Raw genomic sequence first — 24,334 nt, 5'->3', positions numbered from 1 at the left:
ATGGATACAAAAAATAATATTAGAAAGGTAAGAGTGGACTCTTAAGTTTGGCATTGCAAACCCATGCTGAATTTTAGCTTGAGTCTGGGTCTGAATGTGCTTCAGTGTGCTTCAGAGAGCCAGTGTGGTGTAGTGTTTAAGAGCGATAGACTCATAATCTGGTGAACTGGGTTCGCATCTCCACTCCTCCACATGCAGCTGCTGGGTGACCTTGGGCCAGTCACACTTCTTTGAAGTCTCTCAGCCCCACTCACCTCACAGAGTGAGGAGATTGTTAGTCGCTTTGAGACTCCTTAGGGTAGTGATAAAGCAGGATATCAAATCCAAACTCATCTTCTCTGTGTTAGGCTGCGGGTCCAATGCAAAGGAGCAGAAGCATAAAACACAGAAGACCAGGTAGCTCAATTATTCCAGACTGCAGGTGAAAGATCTCACATCTTAGAGCTCTCCTGTGGAAACAGAGCATCTCCCTAGGCACAGAAAGCTAGCAGATTGAAACGAAGAGTTCAGCATAGGCTTCTTCTTGGCGTGCTACATTTCTGTGTGCAGGGAGGGAGGCACAATTTTGTGAGGGGGGGTGGCATTCAAACATGCAAGCCTCCACCTGAGGTATGACCTTCACCACTCAACTCTATGAATCAGAGGAGTCACCCCAGAGGGAGAAAACAATAGTTTGATATGCACAGTTTTCAAATGACCTTACTCAAAAGCACTTGTTAAGCTTCATGCCCAAAGGCACACTTCTCCATTGTCTCCCGAGATAGACAGATGTCAACTACAGTTTCTTGTCCCACAGTCACCCGTACAATTTAGGTGCTTTTTAAGCTTTGAGCGCTGGATCGTGGGTGATATTCTAGGCCAGAGAGTGTTTCTGTTTTGTGATGCTGCCCGTGATGCTTGCGACTGCTTTGGCTCCTTTGGCCGCAACCAGAAACAGCAGCTGCATTCAGTATTTCAGGGCTGACATCCATAAAACATCAATGCAACAACTGTTCTGGGCCCCTGCGGAGAGTTACTCTCCTGGTTATGGGCTCCAGGGGGGTATTAAACCATAAACGCCCTTCACTGTTACGTGACTAATGTTGTCATTTACACAGCAACTCTTTGCATCACTGCCTGGCGCAAGAGCTGCTGTAAGCAAAGACTAAGGGGAAAGATACTGGGATTACAGTGGAAGGAGACCCAGGGGAAGAGGCGGTTGTGAAGCCCCTAAAACACCTGGAAAATAAAAATGCCACCGTGTGCTTTTTAAAAGTAAGGAGGGAGTAGCATGTGGAGGGAGCCAGCTGCAACTTGTGGCTCAGGCATGGCCAAGATCCACTCAAGGGTTCCTCCTGAGCACCCTCTGCAAAGGAGACGGACATGGCCCTCTCGTATTTTAACTCTGGGCCATATACATCTCCCACCAGGAAAACTAAGGACTGGGGGAACCCCTAAAATAGATATGGGGGTGCATGGGGAGAGGAGAGGGAGAGGAAGTCCCACTGTGAAGGCGAAAGCCCTTGTGCTGTAACTGAGAAACTTCATTGGCTAAAACCCTACAGAGCATGATGGTCGGCTATTTCATTCTGAAAATGGCTGGAACACCCCCAAGCAATTGAGATCAGAAAGGGTATTTTAATGAGACAAAACAACACATGATGGACGTGATCCAGTTGCATTTCAGCACTTGCAAATCCCATTGATTTCCGCAGGAAAAGTTAAGAATCCATTGTAATCAACACACTTTGCTTTGGCTCGATTGCTGCCCATAGTATTTATTTCACTCAACAACATTTACAGGAAAAGAATTGAGAAAGCAGAACACTTAATGAATGCATGAACCCGTGCGTTACTGGGAAGTAAGTTTCCTTTAAATTGGCAGGCCTTATTTCTGAGTGAATGAGTTCCAGATCACACCCCTGTTCATCGCCTGCTGCCAAACCACCAGGTGTGTTTCCTCTATTTCATGCAGCAAAGAAAGGTAGGCTCTCCTTCATTCTTAAGCGAAAGGATTTGCAGGTGCAAAGAGCAGAGATAAATATGCCTTGCAGAGGAGAACTCTGTGCTCTTCTTTTCAGCTCAGGGCTGGTAGTCAAGGTCACAGTTGACCTGAGCATAACCCTGTAAGTTAAAAGGCAAGAGAAGAGTCAATACATGCTGCCAGAGGGATCTTGGGTAGAGGAACAATATGGAAAGGTGTTCAAATTATCCTACACAGAAGCAGTTTATTTCTGGGGCTCAGGAGACTGGGTGCAAGATGGAACTCAGGAGCCAACACAGTGCCCCTTCAGATGGTGTTGCACTCCAAATCCCATCAGCCCAACCAGCATAGCCAAGGGTCAGCAATGATGGCAGTCGTATGTGGCCCAACAACATTTGGCTCCCAGTACGTTTCCGAGCACAATTCAAAGTGTTGGTGCTGACCTGTAAAGCCCTAAAAGACCTCAGTCCAGTATACCTGAAGGAGTGTCTCCACCCTCATCGTTCTGCCCGGACGGGGTGGGGGGGAGAGACAGGAGGCAGGCAGGTGTGGAGGACTCCCTGGTCCTGAATGGGGTAACTGTGCCCCTGAAGGACCAGGTGCACAGCCTGGGAGTCATTCTGGACTCACAGCTGTCCATGGAGGCCCAGGTCAATTCTGTGTCCAGGGCAGCTGTTTATCAGCTCCATCTGGTACGCAGGATGAGACCCTCCCTGCCCGGAGACTGTCTTGCCAGAGTGGTGCATGCTGTAGTTATCTCCCGCTTGGACTACTGCAATGCGCTCTACGTGGGGCTACCTTTGAAGGTGAACCAGAAACTGCAATTAATCCACAATGCGGCAGCTAGATTGGTTACTGGGAGTGGCCACCAGGACCACAACACCGGTCCTGAGAGATCTGCATTGGCTCCCTGTATGTTTCCGAGCACAATTCAAAGGGTTTAAATTTAAAGCCCTAAACGGCCTCGGTCCAGTATACCTGAAGGAGCATCTCCACCCCCATCGTTCTACCCGGACACTGAGGTCCAGCGCCGTGGGCCTTCTGGTGGTTCCCTCATTGTGAGAAGTGAGGTTACAGGGAACCAGGCACAGGGCCTTCTCGGTAGTGGCGCCCGTCCTGTGGAACACCCTCCCTTTCAGATGTGAAGGAAATAAGCAGCTATCTTATTTTTAAAAGACATCTGAAGGCAACCCTGTTTCGGGAAGTTTTTGATATTTAATGCTGTATTGCTTTTAACACTCGATTGGGAGCTGCCCAGAGAGGCTGGGGAAACTCAGCCAGATGGGCGGGGTATAAATAATAAATTATTATTATTATTATTATTATTATTATTATTATTATTATTATTATTACTACTACTACTACTACTACTACTACTACTACTACTATGGACAGGCTGCCATGTTTTCCAAAGGTGGGCCAATCTGACCTCAGTTATGCTCAGAGTTTAAGGAGAAGACCTTGAGCATTTTCAGCTGTTGTGTTCATCTTGGACCACCCAGAAGAACATCAGCTGTACCAGGCCAAAGGGCCCACAATCTAGTCCAGCGTCCTGTTCTCACAGTGGCTAACCAGATTCCCATTGTGGGGAAACCCTCAGGCAGGTGATTTGGGGATGTCTTAGCTAAATAAGTGGGGGTGAAGGAAAGGACGGAGGCAGCGCAGCCCAAGGAGTCTCACCTCATGAATTTCGATCTCGGGCTCGATGTACTGGACGTTGCTGAGCTTGGGAAGAGAGATCCCCACACTCAGAGCAGCTGCAAACGGAAAAAGACAACACGGTCAACACCCCCAACTTGATGGGGCAACTGTGGGGCAAGGGCCCATGCTCTTCATGCAGCCCCCCTCCCTCTAGGTGCTGAGCTCCTAGGACCTCAGTGGAGCTGCTGTTGAAGCGATTCGCCTGCATTACCGTTTATGTGAGCCAGGAAAGCATCCTGAAATTCGGAGAGGATCACCCTTCTCAAATAGGAGATCTGCCAGGGAGAGAAAAGGCAATGGGTTGATCCCAGATCTTTTTCTTTTTTTATATAATTTTTTATTGATTTTCCAACATGAATTAAAACACTTTACAACTAATAATACATAGACAAACAAACATATAAACACGTATAATTTAATAACCTCTTTTTCTTAAGCCTTCTTTCAGCGACTTCCCCATACCTCCCTTTTCTGCATCCCTGTTTTAAATCTTTCCAGCAACCCCTAATTTCAGTTTCTTATAACACTTTTTTTATATCCTTTTTCTCATATCCAATTGTTTGTCCCTGCAATTCTATTTTGCCTTACCCATGACATTTTAACACTCATTAATTTTGCAACAGTTCTTAAGGTAAACTTTAAATTTCTTCCAATCTTCTTCCACCGTCTCTTTCCCTTGGTCGCGGATTCTGCCCGTCATCTCAGCCAGTCCCATGTAGTCTATCACCTTGGTCTGCCACTCTTCCAGCGTGGGTAGTTCTTGTGTCTTCCAATACTTTGCTAAAAGTACTCTTGCTGCTGTTGTAGCATACATAAAAAACGTCCTATCTTTCCTTGACACCAATTGGCCTACCATGCCCAGGAGAAAGGCCTCTGGTTTCTTATGAAAGGTACACTTAAGAACCTTCTTAATTTCATTATAGATCATTTCCCAGAAGACCTTGAAGGTTGATCCCAGATCTTGACATGAGTGATCACAGAGGAGCAAAGGAAGCTCCCTTATGCAGAGTCAGACCACCGGTCTTCCTAGCACAATTTCATCTGTGCTGACTGACAGCAACTAGGAATGGGGGAGAAATTTGATTGACGAAGCACCGAAAGCCTATTCTATCCAATTCACACGTTTCGAAACAATAGGCAGACCGAAACACAGGACTAGGCTTTGAAATCCGCACTCGCCTGAATTTTGCGATGCAGTTCTCAAAGCAACCAACGTTTACAAGAATGCATGTGGTGAAGGGAAGAGTGTATGCAAATGAAGATATAAGAGGCAAAAAATACATTGCATATGGGGAAATTGCTCGCAAAAAAATGCCTCTTCAGTCAAAACTGCATATAAAAATGGGTTTACTAGGCAAAATTTGCACTAAGATGCTAGAGAAGTTTCACTTTATTAAACATCACAAATTGCTGCAAAATGTGGAGAACTGAATTTAAGAATGGAAGAAAGAGAAACCACAGCAGCTGAAATGGACAGATTCTTCCATGTCTTGCAGTGACTCCCCAGGGTTGTAGACTCAGGGCTGCGTCACAGCCCTACCAGCAGATGCTGTCGTCCAGCCCAGACACTGAGGTCCAGCGCCGAGGGCCTTCTGGCAGTTTCCTCCCTGTGAGAAGCGAGGTTACAGGGAACCAGGCAGAGGGCCTTCTCGGTAGTGGCGCCCACCCTGTGGAACGCCCTCCCTTCAGATGTCAAGGAAATAAACAACTATCTTACTTTTAAAAGACATCTGAAGGCAGCCTTGTTTAGGGAAGCTTTTAATGTTTAATGCTGTATTGCGTTTTTAATATTCGGTTGGGAGCCACCCAGAGTGGCTGGGGAAACCCAGCCAGATGGGTGGGGTATAAATAATATATTATTACAGTGGTGCCCCGCAAGACGAATGCCTCGCAAGACGGAAAACTCGCTAGACGAAAGGGTTTTCCGTTTTTTGAGCTGCTTCGCAAGACGAATTTCCCTATGGGCTTGCTTCGCAAGATGAAAACGTCTTGCAAGTTTGTTTCCTTTTTCTTAACACCGTTAATACAGTTGCGACTTGACTTCGAGGAGCAACTCATAGAACGCAGTGTACATAGTAGCCTTTTTTGAGGTTTTTAAAGACTTTGGTGATTTTTGAAGCTTTTCCAAAACTTCTTTTGCAGCCATTTGGTAAGTTAAGCTTTTAAAACTTTTTTTGGGGGGGTTGGATTTTGGGTTGGGGTGTTTGGAATTCAAGGACTTGGTGTTGGGGATGGGTTTGCAAGAATCTGGAAGCTTGTGTTTTTTTTCTGCATTTTTATGATTTTCTGTGACCATTGGGCCACTCTGCTGTTTTTTTAAAAAAATTCTGGGTTTGAATTTTGAAATGCTCTTTACAGTATGTGTGACTTTAAAGAGCACTTAATAACCTCTTGTTGTACCAAATTTGGCTTTGTTTGGACTTTTTTTGACCATAGGAACGCATTAATTGATTTTCAATGCATTCCTATGGGATTTCGTGCTTCGCAAGACGAAAAATTCGCTAGACGAAAAAATTCGCGGAACGAATTAATTTCGTCTTGCGAGGCACCACTGTAGTAGTAGTAGTATTATTATTATTATTATTATTATTATTATTATTATTATTATGGCAGGAAGTGAACCTGTGACTTCTTGCAAGCAAAACGGGTGTGACACCCACTGCCCTGTGGTCCTTCCCCCATACGCAAGGGAGGTTTGGGCCGCCTGGTCCCCGGATACACGTGCGCACAGAGTAAGAATGAAACAGCCCTCTGCAGAGAGGCTACAATTCATTGCTGGTGAAACAACACAGAGGATCAACGTACAGTAGGAGAAACCAAAAGTTAGAGATGTCTCTAAGGGTCAGACCTGGGGCTTTTACACATCTGGAATCCCACCAGATGTCAAAGAGAACAACGACGACCAGACTTTTAGAAGACATCTGAAGGCAGCCCTGTTTAGGGAAGCTTTTAATGTTTAACAGACCACTGTATTTTAATATTTTGTTGGAAGCCGGCCAGAGAAAATTTTGCTGACCCCTGTTGTAGAACCTCAGGGGTTGTGTCAAGGACCCTGCGGTGTGGGAGCTGAGCACCCACAACAATTTTTTTGTGGGTGCTCAAGCACCCAGAGCCCCCTAGAGTCTTGGGATACTGCAGAAGACGTGGCCTAAACAGGCTCAGAACAGCTATGGGACCCACTTGGGAGCACAGCATGGGCGTAAAACACACAGCAAACCACCACCACCCCAGCTAAATCCCCCCCAAGCAAAAATCCTGGCTACGTCCATGGAGCGCAGCAAGGAAGGCAGAAGGCAGATGGCGTACCTCTGTTATCTCCACGCTAGAAGACTCCACCTCCAGACCAACATCTCTGCAAGACAAAGTAGAATGACATGAGCCATGATGGCATCAGCTGCACCACTGAACTGGACACTCAAGTCCATCAGGTCCCTGAGGAAAGGACGGGGACTGGAGGGTCCCTTTCCTCCTTCGCCACAACGAAAGCAGAAAACAGTTGGCCCTCGTCAGGGGGGCGGGGTGAGGCAGGAAGTAAAATGGTAAGGAAAGTAAAATGTCTGACTGAACTCACCCATGGACGGCAACTGTCAGATGGAGACTTGTAATTGTGACATCCAGCTTGACAGCTAAGATCAGGTCCTGCAAACAGAAGACCGGGAGGGGGTCATTTTCATGAGAGAAAGCTACAAAGGCTCTATCCTTTGTTTGTTTGTTTCCTTGTTTGTTTATAATACTTTTATGTTGTGAACCATGCTATGATCTTCAAATGAAGGTGGTATTCAAATTTTAATAGCAATAGCAATAGCAATAGTAATATACAGTGGTACCTCAGGATGCGAACGGGATCCGTTCTGGACCCCCGCTTGCATCCTGAAGCGAATGCAACCCGCGACTGCGCGTCTGTGCGTGCACAGGTCACAATTCGCCACTTCTGCACATGCGCGTGACATCATTTTTATCATCTGCGCATGTGTGAGCGGCGAAACCTGGAAGTAACGCGCTCCATTACTTCCAGGTTGCCAACCAGAAAGCACTCAACCTGAAGCAGCTTCAACCCGAGGTATGACTGTACAGTCGTACCTTGGTTTTTGAACAGAATGCGTTCCAGAAGTCCTTTCGACTTCTAAAATCAAGGCACGGCTTCCGGTTGGCTTCCAATTGCACAGGTGCACCAGAAACAATAGCAGAAGCCGCATCAGATGTTCGGCTTCCAAAAAAAGTTCAAAAACCGGAACACTCACTTCCGGGTTTTGAAAGTTCGGGAGCCAAAACGTACGAGTACCAAGGTGTTCGACAACCAAGGCACAACTGTAGTGATAATAGGAGCTTGTGTTGCTTGTCACACACACCCCACACCCTACTGAACCCACCCTCTTCCTTTTACACCTCCCCCACCTACTGTCAACCCTCTTCCTTTTACACCTCCCCCAACCTGCCGCACCCCCCCACCACCGCTGCCTGTGCAGCTTGCTTCAGCTCTCTGACCCACCCACAGCTCGCCCAACCCATTGCCCACTGAGAGCAGAAATCCTATATTTTAAAATCCTACATGGGCAGGCACACTCAGTCTCCAGAGTGTCGATGGACAAGTGCAAATATTTATAAACCACTTGACAATTGAAAGCTGCCAAAGAGGTGGATAGTATGATAAAATACAGACTGTAAATAAAAATTGCAGACTTGGTAAACTAAAAGAAATAGCCCCATTTCTACAATAGTACAATTAATTTTCCCTAAAATGACCAGGTTAGACTTCAAGAGAAGACTTCATCTTACAGGCTTTGCTTGCTTGATTTGCAAGAGGAAAATGCATAAAACATCAATGTGCTACACACTTGTCTTATTTGAGCTGGCAACTCGTTCCAGAGGGCTGGAGCTGCAACACTAAAAGCCCAGGTTCTAGTACATACTAAGCACATCTCTAGGTCACGTGGTGCTCTCAGCAGTGCCCTCATCCGAGGAGCAAAGTTGTAGCGCAGGGATATATGAGGTGAGATGGTCCCTTAGGAGATCCATATGGATGTGCAACCATTGTAGATGGCGGTTCACACACAGGTGTGCATTTGCACTGCGAGACTCATCCAGGCTGCATTCAGACGGAGCCCAGCACAACGGGCTTTGACATCCAGCCTTCGTCCTGAGTGAGCCGTCATCTCCCTGAGAGCGGCAAGTCGCCAAAGCAGGAGAACAAGGAAACAAAGGCTAGCTGCTTTCACTCACCACGCCCAAGGTGAAGAGTGCCTGCGACTGTTGGAAAGATCCGGATTCAGCCACGCCCACCTGGATGGCGGGACTGAGGCGCAGGATCGCTGCGCCCTCATGGAAGCTGATGATGGGGAACTTGCTGACCACCACGTTGAGCATCAAGGCAACAGCCTGGGGATAACGCTTTGAGATCTATAGTGGGAATGGAAGGAGGGGGTTGTTATTTGCATTGTTGTGGCCCATCGCACACCTAGAATCATAGAATCATAGAATCATAGAGTTGGAAGAGACCACAAGGGCCATCGAGTCCAACCCCCTGCCAAGCAGGAAACACCATCAGAGCACTCCTGACATATGGTTGTCAAGCCTCTGCTTAAAGACCTCCAAAGAAGGAGACTCCACCACACTCCTTGGCAGCAAATTCCACTGTCGAACAGCTCTTACTGTCAGGAAGTTCTTCCTAATGTTTAGGTGGAATCTTCTTTCTTGTAGTTTGGATCCATTGCTCCGTGTCCGCTTCTCTGGAGCAGCAGAAAACAACCTTTCTCCCTCCTCAATGTGACATCCTTTTATATATTTGAACATGGCTATCATATCACCCCTTAACCTCCTCTTCTCCAGGCTAAACATGCCCAGCTCCCTTAGCCGTTCCTCATAAGGCATCGTTTCCAGGCCTTTGACCATCTTGGTTGCCCTCCTCTGGACACGTTCCAGTTTGTCAGTGTCCTTCTTGAACTGTGGTGCCCAGAACTGGACACAGTACTCCAGGTGAGGTCTGACCAGAGCAGAATACAGTGGCACTATTACTTCCCTTGATCTAGATGCTATACTCCTATTGATGCAGCCAAGAATTGCATTGGCTTTTTTAGCTGCCTTATGCAGAATCAGGCCCCTTTAGCCCTGGCAGAGACGCTCTACCCAATGACGTAGTGGGGGGAACCACAAGGGGCGGTTGCTCTGGGCACAAAATTGTTAGGGGCGCAAAATGTCAACACCCAGCGCTGCCTCAATACAGCTGCACGCTTCTGTTGCCGGGCTCCGTTGAAAATTGTTTCTCTATGCGAACCAGGAAGCGACCTCTCCAGACAATGGAACAACTCTTCTTTTCTTATCTCTGCAGCTGCAATCCCCTGGGTGACGCCGATGCCATTAGGCAGTTGCATGCCCATGTGTACCCCGTCCCTGGCATAGCTGTCAACGTTTCCCTTTTTAAAGGGAAATTCCTTTATTCTGAATAGGATCCCTCGCAAGAAAAGGGAAAAGTTGACAGCTATGGTCCGCGGGTGGCGCTGTGGGTTAAACCACAGAGCCTAGGACTTGCCAATCAGAAGGTCGGCGGTTCGAATCCCTCGACGGGGTGAACTCCCGTTGCTCAGTCCCTGCTCCTGCCAACCTGGCAGTTCGAAAGCACGTCAAAGTGCAAGTAGATAAAAAGGTACCACTCTGGCGGAAAGGTAAATGGTGGGAAGGTAAACGGCGTTTCCGTGCGGTGCTCTGGTTCGCCAGAAGCGGCTTAGTCATGCTGGCCACATGACCCGGAAGCTGTACGCCGGCTCCCTCGGCCAATAAAGCGAGATGAGCGTCACAACCCCAGAGTCGGCCACGACTTGACCTAACTGTCAGGGGTCCCTTTACCTTTACCTTAAAATACCTCTCAGATCAAATAAAGGGTTCGCCAGCCCTGCATTGGTTCCTGGACATTACTTACCGAGGGGATGGCCTGCTCCAGCATGGAGGTGGTGAGGTGGCTCTGAAAAGAAGCAAAGAATTCTCAGTCTCGGGCCTTAGGAACAGCTTGGATCTCCCCTGTGTCTCCCTGCTCTGAGAGTCCAGGGCATTCCAGGTTTGTCTGTTTCCAGAAGTCTGTCCCGTTTCTGCATTATCTGCAAACACTTTTTTTTCTTTTAGAATAGTGTGTAGATATACACACACACACATACATACATGCAAGTTTAAACTTGCATGTGTGTGTGTGTGTGTTTAATTCCTTCTTAAAAATTGTTTCCCTATGTGTTTAGCAGTTTCTATTTTATCTGTAAGCCACTTCGAGTCCTTGACAGGGAAAAAGGAGGGATTTAAATAAACATAATCAACAACAACAACAAAGGCAACTGCTTTGATAGATTTTTGTAAATCACACAGCTGTAGGCAAATATTTTTTTTATGAATAAAGGATATTTAAATAATTAAATTATTGCTGTGACTTCTTCTCATTGGTGATTCCATTGTTTTATATTTTCCATAAACCACTTTGAGTGTGAGTGTGTGTGTGTGTATTGCAATCAAGCAGGGTATAAATGTTGGGAAATAAATAAACAGGTTTGGGCTCGGCTCGGCTTAGGGTGGCATTCGCTACGCACAAATCACACTCCATCTACTGACCGACTGGCCTCCGATTTGGAGGTTCAGGGCTCCCGATTGCTCCAGGCTGGCGAAAAGACTGGCGAAGAGATGCTCCGAGAGACCCATGTTCACCATGGAGTCGTCGGAAACCGTCTCTGGGGGCGGCAGAGAGAAGGGGGGCAGAGGGCCAGCGGTTTCGAAGTCGACTGGCTTCCCCATCAGCGCAATGACAGCCTGCAGAGATTTGGGAAGAGACAGAGAGAATTAAGTGCCATCTCCCTTCCTCCGTTTTCCAACGACTGGTATGCAGAAGCATTTCCTGCCTCTACAAATAATCCTCCATATCTCCTCAAAATCATCTCTCCTGCATATTCCCCATCTTACCTTACTGGCTGGCGCTAATTTATCGTTAATAGCTATATCCCACACCTCCTTGTACCATTCTTCCATTTTATATTCTGCTTGCCCCTTCCACTTCCTGGCTATCATAGTTCGTCCAGCTGTCAATAGATTTGTGAGCAAGTCCTTCATAGCCTGTGAACCTCCTACTCTATCGTAAATTGATAATAATTCTACCACTGGACTTTTGGTCATCATTTTCCAGGTTATACTGCAAGACAAACCAAGGATCCATCAATATTGTTTCCATCCATCTTCTACGACCTGATCCCCTCCGGTCATTTTGGACTACGAGTCCAGCTGGCTATGTCAGATATGTCTTGTGGTCCAAAAGATCTGTTGGGCACCAGGTTGGGGAAGGCGGGTCTACAGTGCCCATTAGCAGAAGACTTCCTCGCTCCTAACTGGAGATCTTCCTGGGACCTTCTACATGCAGGGCAGCTGTCCTGCTCCTGAGCTATATGGCACATCAGTGTTCATGCGAGGTCTGGTTCCCAGGCTAAGTGGGAGCCCTGCGGGCTTGGGGTGGGGTGTAGGGAACCTACGTTTAAATCCAAATCGATGTAATCTTCGGTGATCTCAGGATCTTCCATCATGGCGTACTGGAGGCTTGACATGGGGTTGATGGAATTCAGGCCTGCAGGGGTCAAAATGATGGCACAAAAAGGACATTGGGTTACACCGAGGGCTCTGTGTGCAGTTTTAGCTCTGCAGTTTCATCATCATTCATAAATCAATCGTCGTAATGAAGTACCTTCCAATTCAAGTACTGTACAAGGTGCCCTGGCCCCTGGTCTGGACCCTGTCCACTACCTGTGCTCCTGGGTCTGATCTGGAGGGTGATTCAAGGGCAGGACTGCTCTTTATCGAGGGCATAATAATAATAATAATAATAATAATAATAATAATAATAATAATAAATTAATAATAATAATAAATTTTATTTATACCCCGCCCTCCCCCGGCTCAGGGTGGCTAACACCAATAAAACAAAATCACAGTAAAAACATAATAGGGGAAAAAGAGAGGGAGAAGAGAGAAAAAACCCCAATTTAAATACAGGTTAAAATGCAATTTAAGAATCCAGCATTGCGGCGGGCTGGACTAGATGACCCTCTGGGTCCCCCCAACTCCAAAGTCCTAAGATTCTGTGAAGACACTAAGAACTGCCACGGGCATCAGCTGCAACTTTTAAGAACTTATGCATGAATTTGCTTTTTCCTCCTTCTCTCACCTTCCTCTTTCCTTGTGTGTTGTGTCTTTTAAGACAGAGAGCTTGACGTCAGGGACCGAGGACTTACCAGTAGTACTGGTTTATATAAGCCAATCTGAGGGCCTTTTTATATATATATACTGCAGAGCAGGGTATAAATGTTGTGAGTAAGAAGAGTAAGATTTAAAAGTACACCACTATCGAGAAATGACCTGAACGCTTTAGACTGAAACCTATCCTGTGAGCTTAATCTGTAATAGAAAAGATTTCCCAAGTTTGTTTTGATGCCATATGGATGGCTGCATACAACACGTAACATCTGTACATGCATTCTTGGGAGACAACACTTTGTGTTTCGCAATTGTTTTTACAATTTTCAATAAAGTTGTGTGCTTTTTAACCGTGAGGAGAATCCCTGCTACAAGCTTGCAATCTCTAGTTAGAGAAATAAGAAAGGATGCAAAATAATTTGTTATCGAACTATAATCATACAGCCACTAGACGGATCAATGGGCTGACTCTGCACACTGAAGCATCATATTTTTGTGTTGATAACAAATTAGGTTCTACTCTGCCTTACAGTGGTCTTTGCTATCTCAGCAGCCTCAGAATGGAGGACTGAAGTTGAACCTTCTATAGGGGATGCCTGAGATCTACCCAATGGGGCTGTGTGGGTATCCTGAACATGGAGAAGCTCTGCCCTTGACCCAGATCTGCTGGCTTGCTGTTAGAACTGCCTATGAGAACCCACACAAAACCGCACAGCCCCAAGATCTCATAAGAGAACCAGTATGAACCTGGTCAAAGCCAGTAGGCCAACAGAGAGCCAGCCAGAGAATGAACCTTGAAGCTGTTTTCTCAGCAAAATACCTCTGATACACTCAAAAGAAAAGGAACCCTCAAGGCTCCCCAACATTTGAAAACAGTCTCCAGGAACCCACACACCACTGCAATTCTCCAAAATATATTCCCAGCTGGCTCAGCTCCAGGACCTTGGTGCAGGAAGCTGGCTCTTGTAATCTTCTGTTGACTGAGCAGGTGCTGGTCAATATTGACCTTCCTCCTTACACGGCCCTTAAAGCATATTTAATTTTCCAATTAAGAGGGATCAAAAAAGGACAGAGGGGCTCGGGAGAAACTGACACTGGGCTCTGGAGCAGAGCAAAGAGGAAGTTGCTCCTCCAACAGGTAAACTGAGCTCAACCTTGCATCAACAAGGTCTCCACACCTATCGGGTGGGTTGGTTTTCTGCCCAATCCCTTTGCAAGCAAGTTATGTAAAAGACTCAGGCTGTTCCCCCTTTCTTCACCTTTCCTCTCATCGTTGGCATTTTCCGATGCCATCATGAGAAATTCTAAGGATATATAAAGAGCTTATTGGATCAGCCATTGGCCCATCTAGTCCAGCATCCTGTTCTCACAGCAACTGAACAGGATTTGAGCATCCTCCCCTCCTGTGGCTTCTAGCGCCTGGAATTCAGAAGCACTGCTGCCTCCAGCTGTGGAGTCAGACCATCCTGCCTAGTAGCCATCAATAGCTCTCCCCTCCGCCATGAATTTGCCCAATCCTCATTCAAAGCCATCTAGGCTGCTGGCCTGGGACGTGGGTGGTGCTGTGAGTTAAACCACAGAGCCTAGAACTTGCCGATCAGAAGGTCGGCGGTTTGAATCCCCGCGACGGGGTGAGCTCCTGTTGCTCAGTCCCTGCTCCTGCCAACCTAGCAGTTCGAAAGCACTTCAAAAGTACAAGTAGATAAATAGGTACCACTCCAGCGGGAAGGTAAACGCCGTTTCCGTGCACTGCTCTGGTTCACCAGAAGTGGCTTAGTCATGCTGGCGACATGACCCGGAAGCTGTACGCCGGCTCCTTCGGCCAATAAAGCGAGATGAGCGCACAACCCCAGAGTCGGCCACGACTGGACCTAACAGTCAGGGGTCCCTTTACCTTTACTTAGGCTGGCGGCCCTTACCATGGAAGGGAGTTCCATAGTTTAACTATGCGCTGAATAATAATAATAATAATAATAATAATAATAATAATAATAATAATAAATTTATTTATACCCCGCCCTCCCCAGCCAAGAACGGGCTCAGGGCGGCTAACACCAGATATAAAACAATTGATTGAAATACAATTTAAAAAACAAGATTGAAACACAACATTAAAATGCAGCCTCATTTCAGCAGAAACTCAAAAACTTTTTTGGGGATGGAAACGTCAAGTCTTCACCAAGGCCGACTATCCAGCCTGGTCCTACGTGGGCCAGAAAAAAGCCAGGGAAGTCCCCAAATAGGAGTTCCATCACAGAAGGAAAAAAGGAAAGAGGGGGAGGGGATCAAGTTGATTCCAAGCCAAAGGCCAGGCGGAACAACTCTGTCTTACAGGCCCTGCGGAAAGAAATCAGATCCTGCAGGGCCCTGGTCTCATGAGACAGAGCGTTCCACCAGGCCGGGGCCAGTGTTGAGAAGGCCCTGGCTCTGGTTGAGGCTAATCTGACTTCCTTAGGGCTCGGGACCTCTAGGGTGTTGCTATTTATGGACCTTAAGGTCCTTAAGGGGCATATCCGGAGAGGCGGTCCCGTAGGTACGAGGGTCCTAAGCTGTGAAGAAGTCCTTTCTCTGGTGCATTTTGTAATGGCCCTTGCATTCACACCTGTCAATTTAAATGCATTGAAATGCATTACATGGCTGTTTCACCATTGGGAGGTGGTGCACTTCTTAATTTTTTATTATTATTGTTGATGCTGCTGTTGTTGTTGATAACAATAGAATATTTTTTTACTCTGCGTTTCCGCAATGTGCGGTGCACAGATAACCCTCGATTCTGCTATGAGTTATGGGATGGGCGGGCAGAGGAACCCAGAAGCTCCTCCCTTCATGCGGCAACTTACCAACCAAAGTGCCCAGCCTGGCATTCAGTCCCAGGACCACACTGGAGAGGCTCAGGCACATCTGTGTGAAAGGGAAGTGAGGGGTGGGGAAGGAGGGTCAGTGAGTCAGCTGCAAGGGGTTTGCTCTTTGTCTCGTCACGCGAGAGTTTCATCAACAGATCGCTGTGGGCCACCCTACCTTGTGGCAACGTGTCTGAAGCTGGCTCTCATATCTGCTCTCGGTCTCCTCTTTTCCAGGCTAAACATACCCAACTCCCTCAACCGTTAGTCATCAGGCTTGGTTTCCAGACCCTTGGTCACCCTCCTCTGTGCACCCTCCAGCTTGTCTGTATCCTTCTTAAATTGTAGGAGCCAGAGGGGGTCATAGAGCCACTGCCTCGCTTTCCCCCAACCCTTCCACATCTCTGATTGTTTTACCCTTTCATCCATGTCTTATTGTCCTTAGGGAGAGGGAGGGGAGAGAGGAGAAAGCCACTTCTGCCATTTGGAGGAGGTGGAGTTGCGGAACCCAGCCCCCATGCGATTGGGGGTATTCCCGGCCGTGTCACCTCCTGGCCAGCCAATCGGCTGGCTCTGGGGGTGTGGCTTGCCTTATTTAAACCAGGACGTGGCCAGGGATCTCCCTCTTTCCCCGCCTGCCCACCCTCCCGCCCTATAAGGTTTTCGTTCCTTGACCTTGCTATGGACCTTGGTTGGTCACCGTTGAGGGGCCTGGTTGAGGCGCCTACCTCATAGCAAATCATCACAACTTTCCAGGTATTGGCGGTTAGGCATTGGTATTGCTCTATACATGGAAGAGGGGAGGAAGCGCCATCACCTGCCCCACATATTGAAGGCTAGTCTGATAAAGGATTCCGGGGGGCGTGGCCCTGTCCGAAGCCTAGGGAGGTGAGGGCCTAAGGCACGCCCCCTATTGGTGACCCCAGGGGAGTTCCTCGTTGATGTGCATCAGCAGGACTCCCCCTACTGGTGGTTAACCTTTCCCAGACTTCAAGCGGATGGGCTGAAGTCAGATATAGTTGGTTAGGACCAGTGCCTAAGCCAATACCGCTCATCACCTGTAACCAATAATGTTGTGGCCTTATTTAGCCCATTAACCTTAATAATTGTGTCATGTGTCTTTATTTCCGCTGGGGGTGGGGCGGGAACTCGCCATGCAAGAGGCAAGTCCAAGGCATACTGCCTCTCACATCCCAACGCTCTTTGTCGACAGCAACCCTGCAGAACCCAAGAAACTCGGTTGCTTGAGATGACTGCCTCACATTGCCTCATGATCAGGTCCAGAGCAAAGACCTTTCTCGTGTGTGTGTGTGTGTGTGTGTGTGTGTGTGTGCGTGTGTGTGCGCGCGCGTGCTAAAATGGACAGGAATGAGCAAAGCAGTTTACCTTGTCAACCAAGACAGCACGGATGTGGTTCTGAAGGGGTTTCAGAAAGCCCAGCAAACTGGAGAGCAGGACACAGAGAAGAAGAATCAGAAAGAGCAAGTGTTCAAACACTTTCCGTTTTTCTCTTGCATACAACTTTCATATGCATATTTTTTTTTCCATTAGAAGAGAACCAAGGGGTGATCATCCACAATCCACAATAAAAAGGTAAAGGGACCCCTGACCATTAGGTCCAGGTGTGGCCGACTCTGGGGTTGCGGCACTCATTTTGCTTTACTGGCCGATGGAGCTGGCGTACAGCTTCCGGGTCCTGTGGCCAGTATGACTAAGCTGCTTCTGGCGTACCAGAGCGGAACACGGAAACGCCATTTACCTTCCTGCCGGAGTGGTACCTATTTATCTACTTGCACTTTGACATGCTTTCGAACTGCTAGGTGGGCAGGAGCAGGGACCGAGCAACAGGAGCTCACCCCGTCGCAGGGATTTGAACCGCCGACCTTCTGATCGGCAAGTCCTAGGCTCTGTGGTTTAACCCACAGTGCCACCTGCGTCCCATACAATTCACAATAGAGGGGGACAAAAGACCATCCCCACAAATGACCTTTAAGGAGACAGAATCATTGGCAGGAGGGTGACATTTTCCACACCCCACTTTTTCCTAGGGACCTCTAGTCTTTTTTTCCACCACCCTCATCCCCTCTGCAAATCTATGGGCTGAGATTTCTCTCCCAGGGAGAAGAATTTGCATCCCCAAAAATTGTGGGGTGGGGTGGAGGGAGACTGCCTAGGACCCATCTGCTTGCCACCTTGAGTTCCACGATGGAAGACAAGTGGGACATTGCGGCGGGGGATTGGATAAAAACGTTCTTCAGATTACATAAAAATGTTCTTCAGGTGATGAGAGTTCACTAGCAGGAGATGAATCTAGCAATAGACCCAGGCTGCTCAACAAAGCTCTCTTTTTCAAGGTAGGAGAACAAAATCCAGCTAAGGTGAAACATCATCCCCTTTGCAAGAAAGCACAAGTCTAGCCCAACCTGCGCACAGGTATCCGCTACTCACTTGCTACCTCCCAGGAGGATGTCCACGTCTCCCAGAAGGGACTTGCAGGCCGTGACGCTCAGGATGGGGAATCCATGGGGGCTTCTCGTGACACGGACGTCGAGCAGGATGGAGGAGCCCACCCTCAGCTCCACTGGAGCAATCAAGCTGCACCAAGGGGCAAGAGGAAAGGTCAGTTGAGGGCGCTGGGTGCCCAGGGAGCTCACGCCTCTCCGTTCGCCCCAAGACTAAGGAGGGCATAGCTTGCTGCTCTCATGGGAGCTGACTTAACCTGCCCACAGTTCTGTAGCTGAATTGAATTTGCTCCTCCAAAACCTCCTACACAATTGAATTTTTCAACCTCTTATTAAATGTCAAGTGCGCAAACATGGAGCTTTCATACTCCATGTGTGCCAGCAAAGTTTACTATCAGCAAAGTTTGCTCAACATAAACTCTTGTTTTGCATCACTTGCACCTAAAACTCTGGGGGGGGGGGAATCAAGAAAGAAAGAACCAAAAAAAATAAATAAATCAAGAAAGTAATAGGAGAGAGAAAGAGAGAGAGACAATCCCCATCATCCAGCCCGGACACTGAGCTCCAGCCCTGAGGGCTTTCTGGCAGTTCCCTCACTGCAGGAAGTGAGGTTACAGGGAACCAGGCAGAGGGCCTTCTCGGTGGTGGCGCCCTCCCTGTGGAACTCCCTCCCATCAGATGTCAAAGAGATAAACAACTATCTGACTTTTAGAAGACATCTGAAGGCAGCCCTGTTCAGGGAAGCTTTTAATGTTTGATCCTTTATCCTGTTTTTAAAATTCTGTTGGGAGCCGCCCAGAGTGGCTGGGGAAACCCAGCCAGATGGGCGGGTTATAAATAATATAATATTCGTATTCGTATTCGTATTCGTATCCGTATCCGTATCCGTATCCGTATCCGTATCCGTATCCGTATCCGTATCCATATCTGTATTCAATAGTGGAAGAGAGCAGATCTCCCAGAGAGTGTATGCTCCCAGAGAGCCAGTGTGGTGTAGTGGTTAAGAGCGGTAGTCTCGTAATCTGGTGAACCGGGTTCGCATCTCTGCTCCTCCACATGCAGCTGCCGGGTGACCTAGGGCTAGTCACACTTCTCTGAAGTCTCTCAGCCCCACTCACCTCACAGAGTGTTTGTTGTGGGCAGTGGCGTAGCGTGGGGGGTGCAGGGGGGGCCGGCCGCACCGGGCGCAACATCTGGGGGTTAGGGTTAGGGGGCGCAAATCCACAGGTTAGGGGGCGCAAATCCACGGGTTAGGGGGCGCAAATTACTTGCCTTGCCCCGGGTGCTGACAACCCACGCTACGCCACTGGTTGTGGGGGAGGAAGGGAAAGGAGAATGTTAGCTGCTTTGAGACTCCTTAAAGGGAGTGAAAGGCGGGATATCAAATCCAAACTCTTCTTCTTCTTCTTCTTCTTCAATTTGCAACCATATTCTGATGGGCTGAAGCTTGCAAACTGCATGCGGTCTTCTTAATACTTTTTAAAAAGTATTTCAAGGCCCTCTCACCCACCTGGCAATTCAGGCCTTCCAGATTACCTTGCTCACGGCCCTGCGGCACCTGCCCTGACACCTGGGTCTGATAGCAGCTGCTAGTATCCTATGTTAACCACCCCGTAGAACTCCGAACCAGAAGCAGGTCACTCACACGCTGCCCCTGATGTGCAGCTGGGCACTGAGGGACAGCTGGACGCCAGTCCTTGGGATCAGCTTCACGGAGAGATGAGGGAGCTGAGCGTTCAAAACTCGGATTCTGCAAAAGGAGGGGGAGGGGAGGGAAAAAATAAATAGCAATCAATATTCAAATGCAGTGGTTCCCAGACTTTTTTGGGCCACCACCTCCTTGGGTTACAGAAACCCCTGCGAGAGACATCACTCACCCCACGACCTTCAGAAGTGATCCGATAATGGTTCGTGGGCTCATGAAATTTGGGATCTGGATGACCATGAGACCTCGCAGCAAGGATGGTTTCCCTTGCTGGCAGACTGTGGAGATAATTAAGAGAAGGGGCCATTTTTTAATATAATTCTTATTAGATTTTCTGTTTTGCAATTTTAAATACTCATTTAAACATCCTTGCAGTATCAATAACTTCCCTTCTTCCCTTTCCATTGTTCATTTTACATATCCTAAATCCCTGCATGTTTTACATAAACCATTCAGTATTCCATTATTACTTCCATCAAAACTTATTTACACTGTTGAGTTTATCTTAATGATGCCTGTGTTTTCAAGTGTACACAATTTCCCCCTATATATTCAATAAACATTTCCCAATCTTCTCTAAACGTTATGTTCTTCTTGCTCTCTTATTCTATATGTTAAGTCTGCAAGCTGAAGCATATTCCGCCAGCTGAAGTGGCAATTCTTCTTTGGCTGGGACCTCGCTTGTTTTCCATTCCATATCTGGGATTTGTCCATCAAAAAATGTGTCCTGCCGGAATTTTTCAAAATGGGTTGAAAATGTCTGGGGAAATCCAGGTACAGTATATGGCATTCGGAAGTGGCCAAATTTCCCCCAAAAAAGAGCTCAACAACTTTTGTGTCCGGATTTTCACTTTTTGAAATATGGCAGCCCTAATTAATGGGCATGCGCAACTTAGCTCCAAAATAATAACAATAATAATATTTTTTTTATTTATACCCTGCCCTTCCTGGTTCAAAAACCGGGCTCAGGGCGGCTAACAACAAATTTAAAACACTTAATTATAAAAGCAGCATAAAATACAGTATAAAAACATGAATAACAATAAAATTCAAAAATCAATTAGATAATCCCCAGGGCTAGCTGGTTGAATTGGTCTTCCTTGGGCCAGCGAGGAGACCAGGGGAGAATTAGCTGTGGGGTCTCAGAGTGGGTAATCTTCATAAAAGGGGAGGGAGAAGGAAGAGAAGGGAAATAAAAGATCAGGCTGAATTCAAATTAAAGGCCAGGCGGAATAGCTCTGCCTTACAGGCCCGACAGAAGGAAGTTAAATCCTGCAGGGCCCTGGTCTCATAGGACAGAGCATTCCACCAGGTCGGAGCCATCACTGAAAAGGCCCTGGCCCTGGTGGTGGATGATTGTTGCATTTATATCTCACCTTTTCCTCCCGGGAGCTCAAAGTGGCAGACGTGGTTCTCCTCTCCCTCCTCATTTAATCCTCACAACAACCTTGTGAGGTAGGCTAGGCTGAGAGGCAGTGTCTGGCCCCCATGGCCACCCAGGGAGCGGCATGGCCAGGTGGGGATTTGAACCCTGGTGTCTCCCAGGCAGGTGCGCCAACTCCTTGGGTGTGGAGAAGTCTCTGCCCCCTTCGATATCTGCTGGCAGGGGTGGAAGAGGCCGCGTGGAGAGCAGTTTGTTCTCTGGCTCCTCCTGAGCATGAGAGAGGAAGCTGTGCCACGCTGGGCTCTAGGATTGGCCTCCTCAACCAATGTGATGTGTTGTGTGTTGTGCGCATGATATCACATGTGTGATGCATGTTGCATTCATGACATTGCATGTGCCCCACATGCCAGCCCCAGCTCCCAATCTTGGGTGCAAGACAACGCCTCTGCTCCCAGGTCCTAGTCCAGCCACTACACTACACGGGCTTTCACACATTGCTTTCAACACGTCTACTCTGAAGAATAATAATAATAATAATAAATTTTTATTTATACCCCGCCCTTCCCGGTTCAAAAACCGGGGTCAGCAAATTTAAAACACTTAATTGATGCAACAAAAACCAGCATAAAATATAGTATAAAGCATGAATAACAATAAATTCAGAATTCAAAAATCAATTTGGGGGGAAATCCATTCAGAAGAGGTTCTGAATAGACTGCATAGCACCACAGAGCACCGAAGGACCTACAAGCATCCAGGAACGTGAGTCGGTTGGGCTGTGTCATTCGTGCTAATTCTTGCATGAGTGCAAAAATTCACTAATGTTGAGTCTAGGTCTTCAAGAGATGCAAGGTGCAAGGAGAGGGCACTCACCATACTCGAGGGCTTCTTGGTTGACCCTCACTACAGTCCCTGGGGTGGACCCTTGCGAGGGGACAAGGAGGCAAAGGAGGACACTCAGGACGCAAAGCTTCAACATCTTCTGCGTTGTGGTGCAGCCGTTGGGCAACCTAGGGGGAAAGGAAGAGGCACGAGAGAAAGGACAATGGTCAAAATCCGCAGGATCTTGCAGCTTCTGAACACCAGCAACAGAAGGTCCACGGGAGCAAATAGTGCCTTCAACCTGCTACAATCTGAAATGCCTACTCACTCACAAGGTAAGAAGGTAAAAGACCCCTCTGTCCAGTATACCTGAAGGAGCGTCTCCACCCCCATCGTTCTGCCCAGACACTGAGGTCCAGCGCCGAGGGCCTTCTGGCGGTTCCCTCACTGCAAGAAGCCAAGTTACAGGGAGCCAGGCAGAGGGCCTTCTCGGTGGTAGCACCCGCCCTGTGGAATGCCCTCCCACCAGATGTCAAAGAGAAGAACAACTACCAGACTTTTAGAAGGCAGCTGAAGGCAGCCTTGTTTAGGGAAGCTTTTAATGTTTGATAGGTTATTGTAGTTGGAAGCCGCCCAAAGTGGCTGAGGAAACCCAGCCAGATGGGCGGGGTATAAATAATAAATTATTATTGTTATTATACGGTAAAGTCCAGTCAAAGGCGACTATGGGGTTGCAGCGCTCATCTCGCTTTCAGGCTGAGGGAGCCAGTGTTTGTCCCCAGACAGCTTTCCGGGTCCTGTGGCCAGCATGACTGAACCACTTCTAGTGCAACAGGACACTGTAACAGAAACCAGAACACACAGAAACCCGTTTACCTTCCCGCCACAGCGGTACCTATTTATCTACTTGTACTTTGACGTGCTTTCGAACTGCTAGGTTGGCAGGAGCTGGGACCGAGCAACGGGAGCTCACCCCGTCGCGGGGATTCGAACCGCCGACCTTCTGATCGGCAAGCCCTAGGCTCTGTGGTTGAGACCACAGTAGGACTAGTAACATTCTGCACATGCCCACCTATGCAGCCTGGGCATTCTTACTGCATGACATAATAATAATAATAACAACAACAACAACAACAACAACAACAACAACAACAACAACAACAACAATAATAAGTGAGAGCTGGATCATAAAGAAGGCTGATGGCCGAAGAATGGATGCTTTTGAATTCTGGTGCTGGAGGAGACTCTTGAGAGTCCCACGGACTGCAAGAAGATCAAACCTCTCCATTCGGAAGGAAATCAGCCCTGAGTGCTCACTGGAAGGACAGATCCTGAAGCTGAGGCTCCAAGACTTTGGCCACCTCATGAGAAGAGAAGACTCCCTGGAAAAGACCCTGATGTTGGGAAAGATGGAGGGCACAAGGAGAAGGGGACGACAGAGGACAAGATGGTGGGACAGTGTTCTTGAAGCTACAAACATGAGCTTGACCAAACTGCGGGAGGCAGTGGAAGACAGGAGTGCCTGGCGTGCTCTGGTCCATCACGAAGAGTCAGATACGACTAAATGACTAAACAACAACAACAAACAACAACAACAATAATATAGAGCAGAGGCTGGAGAGCCATCGGTCATGGATGCTGCAGTTACAACCTGCGTTGAGCCACAAGCTTCTCTTCCAGCTCTCTGATGCTGTGATTTTTTGGCTTTTAATGTGCAATGGAAAAGGTGGTGTATCTTTGGCTGCAGGTGGCAAACTCTCCTTCCTTGCAGGTTTCTAAAGAGAGGTTGGATGGTTGTCTTTCGGGGTACTTGAACTCGCCAGCCCACCCAGAGACTCAGATCTTACCTTACTGCTTTGGGAAGGTGGTAGATCCCAGAGACACTGGCTGGACCACTTCTGCTGCCTCCCTTGCTTCTGTGGGCGAAGGAGACTTGGCTTTTATTTGGCTACCAGGTGTGGGCAAAAAGCTGAAGGTCAGGAGACATGTCAAGCTTAGGTTTGCCGAGGGCGTGAAACGTTTACTTGTGGGAAAATGGGGAGCCTGCTTTCTGCACACAACCCACAATGTATATTTGGGATGCAACCAATCAATCTATCCATCCATCACTCTCAAAGAAGCACCGTGCCTGGTCAAACGGGGAGAGGATTAGCAGGTCTCAGAGCTTCTGAGATGACAAGGCATCTGGGATTCAGACCCCCACCAAGTCAAACTTTAGGATCCAGCAGGAACTGCTAGCCCTTTATG

The 24,334-nt window shown here is 47.8% G+C and overlaps 1 protein-coding gene across 1 annotated transcript; it reads right to left on the bottom strand.

The window, feature by feature from the left end:
- Window positions 1–1,726: 1,726 nt before the first annotated feature.
- Window positions 1,727–24,018, bottom strand: BPIFB2 (BPI fold containing family B member 2). The gene is made up of 16 exons (XM_083618888.1): window positions 23,935–24,018; window positions 22,139–22,275; window positions 20,054–20,159; window positions 19,822–19,926; window positions 18,163–18,309; window positions 17,101–17,158; window positions 15,715–15,775; window positions 12,157–12,248; window positions 11,252–11,446; window positions 10,578–10,619; window positions 8,885–9,061; window positions 7,236–7,303; window positions 6,971–7,016; window positions 3,876–3,939; window positions 3,644–3,720; window positions 1,727–2,103 (listed from the first exon to the last, which is right to left on the bottom strand). The coding sequence occupies exons 2-16, from the start codon at window positions 22,242–22,244 to the stop codon at window positions 2,062–2,064; spliced, it is 1,386 nt and encodes a 461-aa protein (XP_083475014.1). The 5' UTR covers window positions 22,245–22,275; window positions 23,935–24,018; the 3' UTR covers window positions 1,727–2,061.
- Between the last annotated feature and the right edge of the window lie 316 nt (window positions 24,019–24,334).

Source organism: Podarcis filfolensis, assembly GCF_964270895.1.
Source record: "Podarcis filfolensis genome assembly, chromosome: 6".
Taxonomy (NCBI): domain Eukaryota; kingdom Metazoa; phylum Chordata; class Lepidosauria; order Squamata; family Lacertidae; genus Podarcis; species Podarcis filfolensis.
The sequence above is the reverse complement of the archived record's forward strand: the minus strand, read 5'-3'. Positions and strand labels throughout refer to the sequence as shown.

Coding starts and splice junctions, on each gene's coding strand:
- BPIFB2 (XM_083618888.1), bottom strand. CDS start 22,244: ATGTTGAAGCTTTGCGTCCTGAGTGTCCTCCTTTGCCTCCTTGTCCCC. Junction 20,160..22,138: donor CCAAGAAGCCCTCGAGTATG/GTGAGTGCCCTC, acceptor TTATCTCCACAG/TCTGCCAGCAAGGGAAACCA. Junction 15,776..17,100: donor GTGCTGTCTTGGTTGACAAG/GTAAACTGCTTT, acceptor CCTTTCACACAG/ATGTGCCTGAGCCTCTCCAG.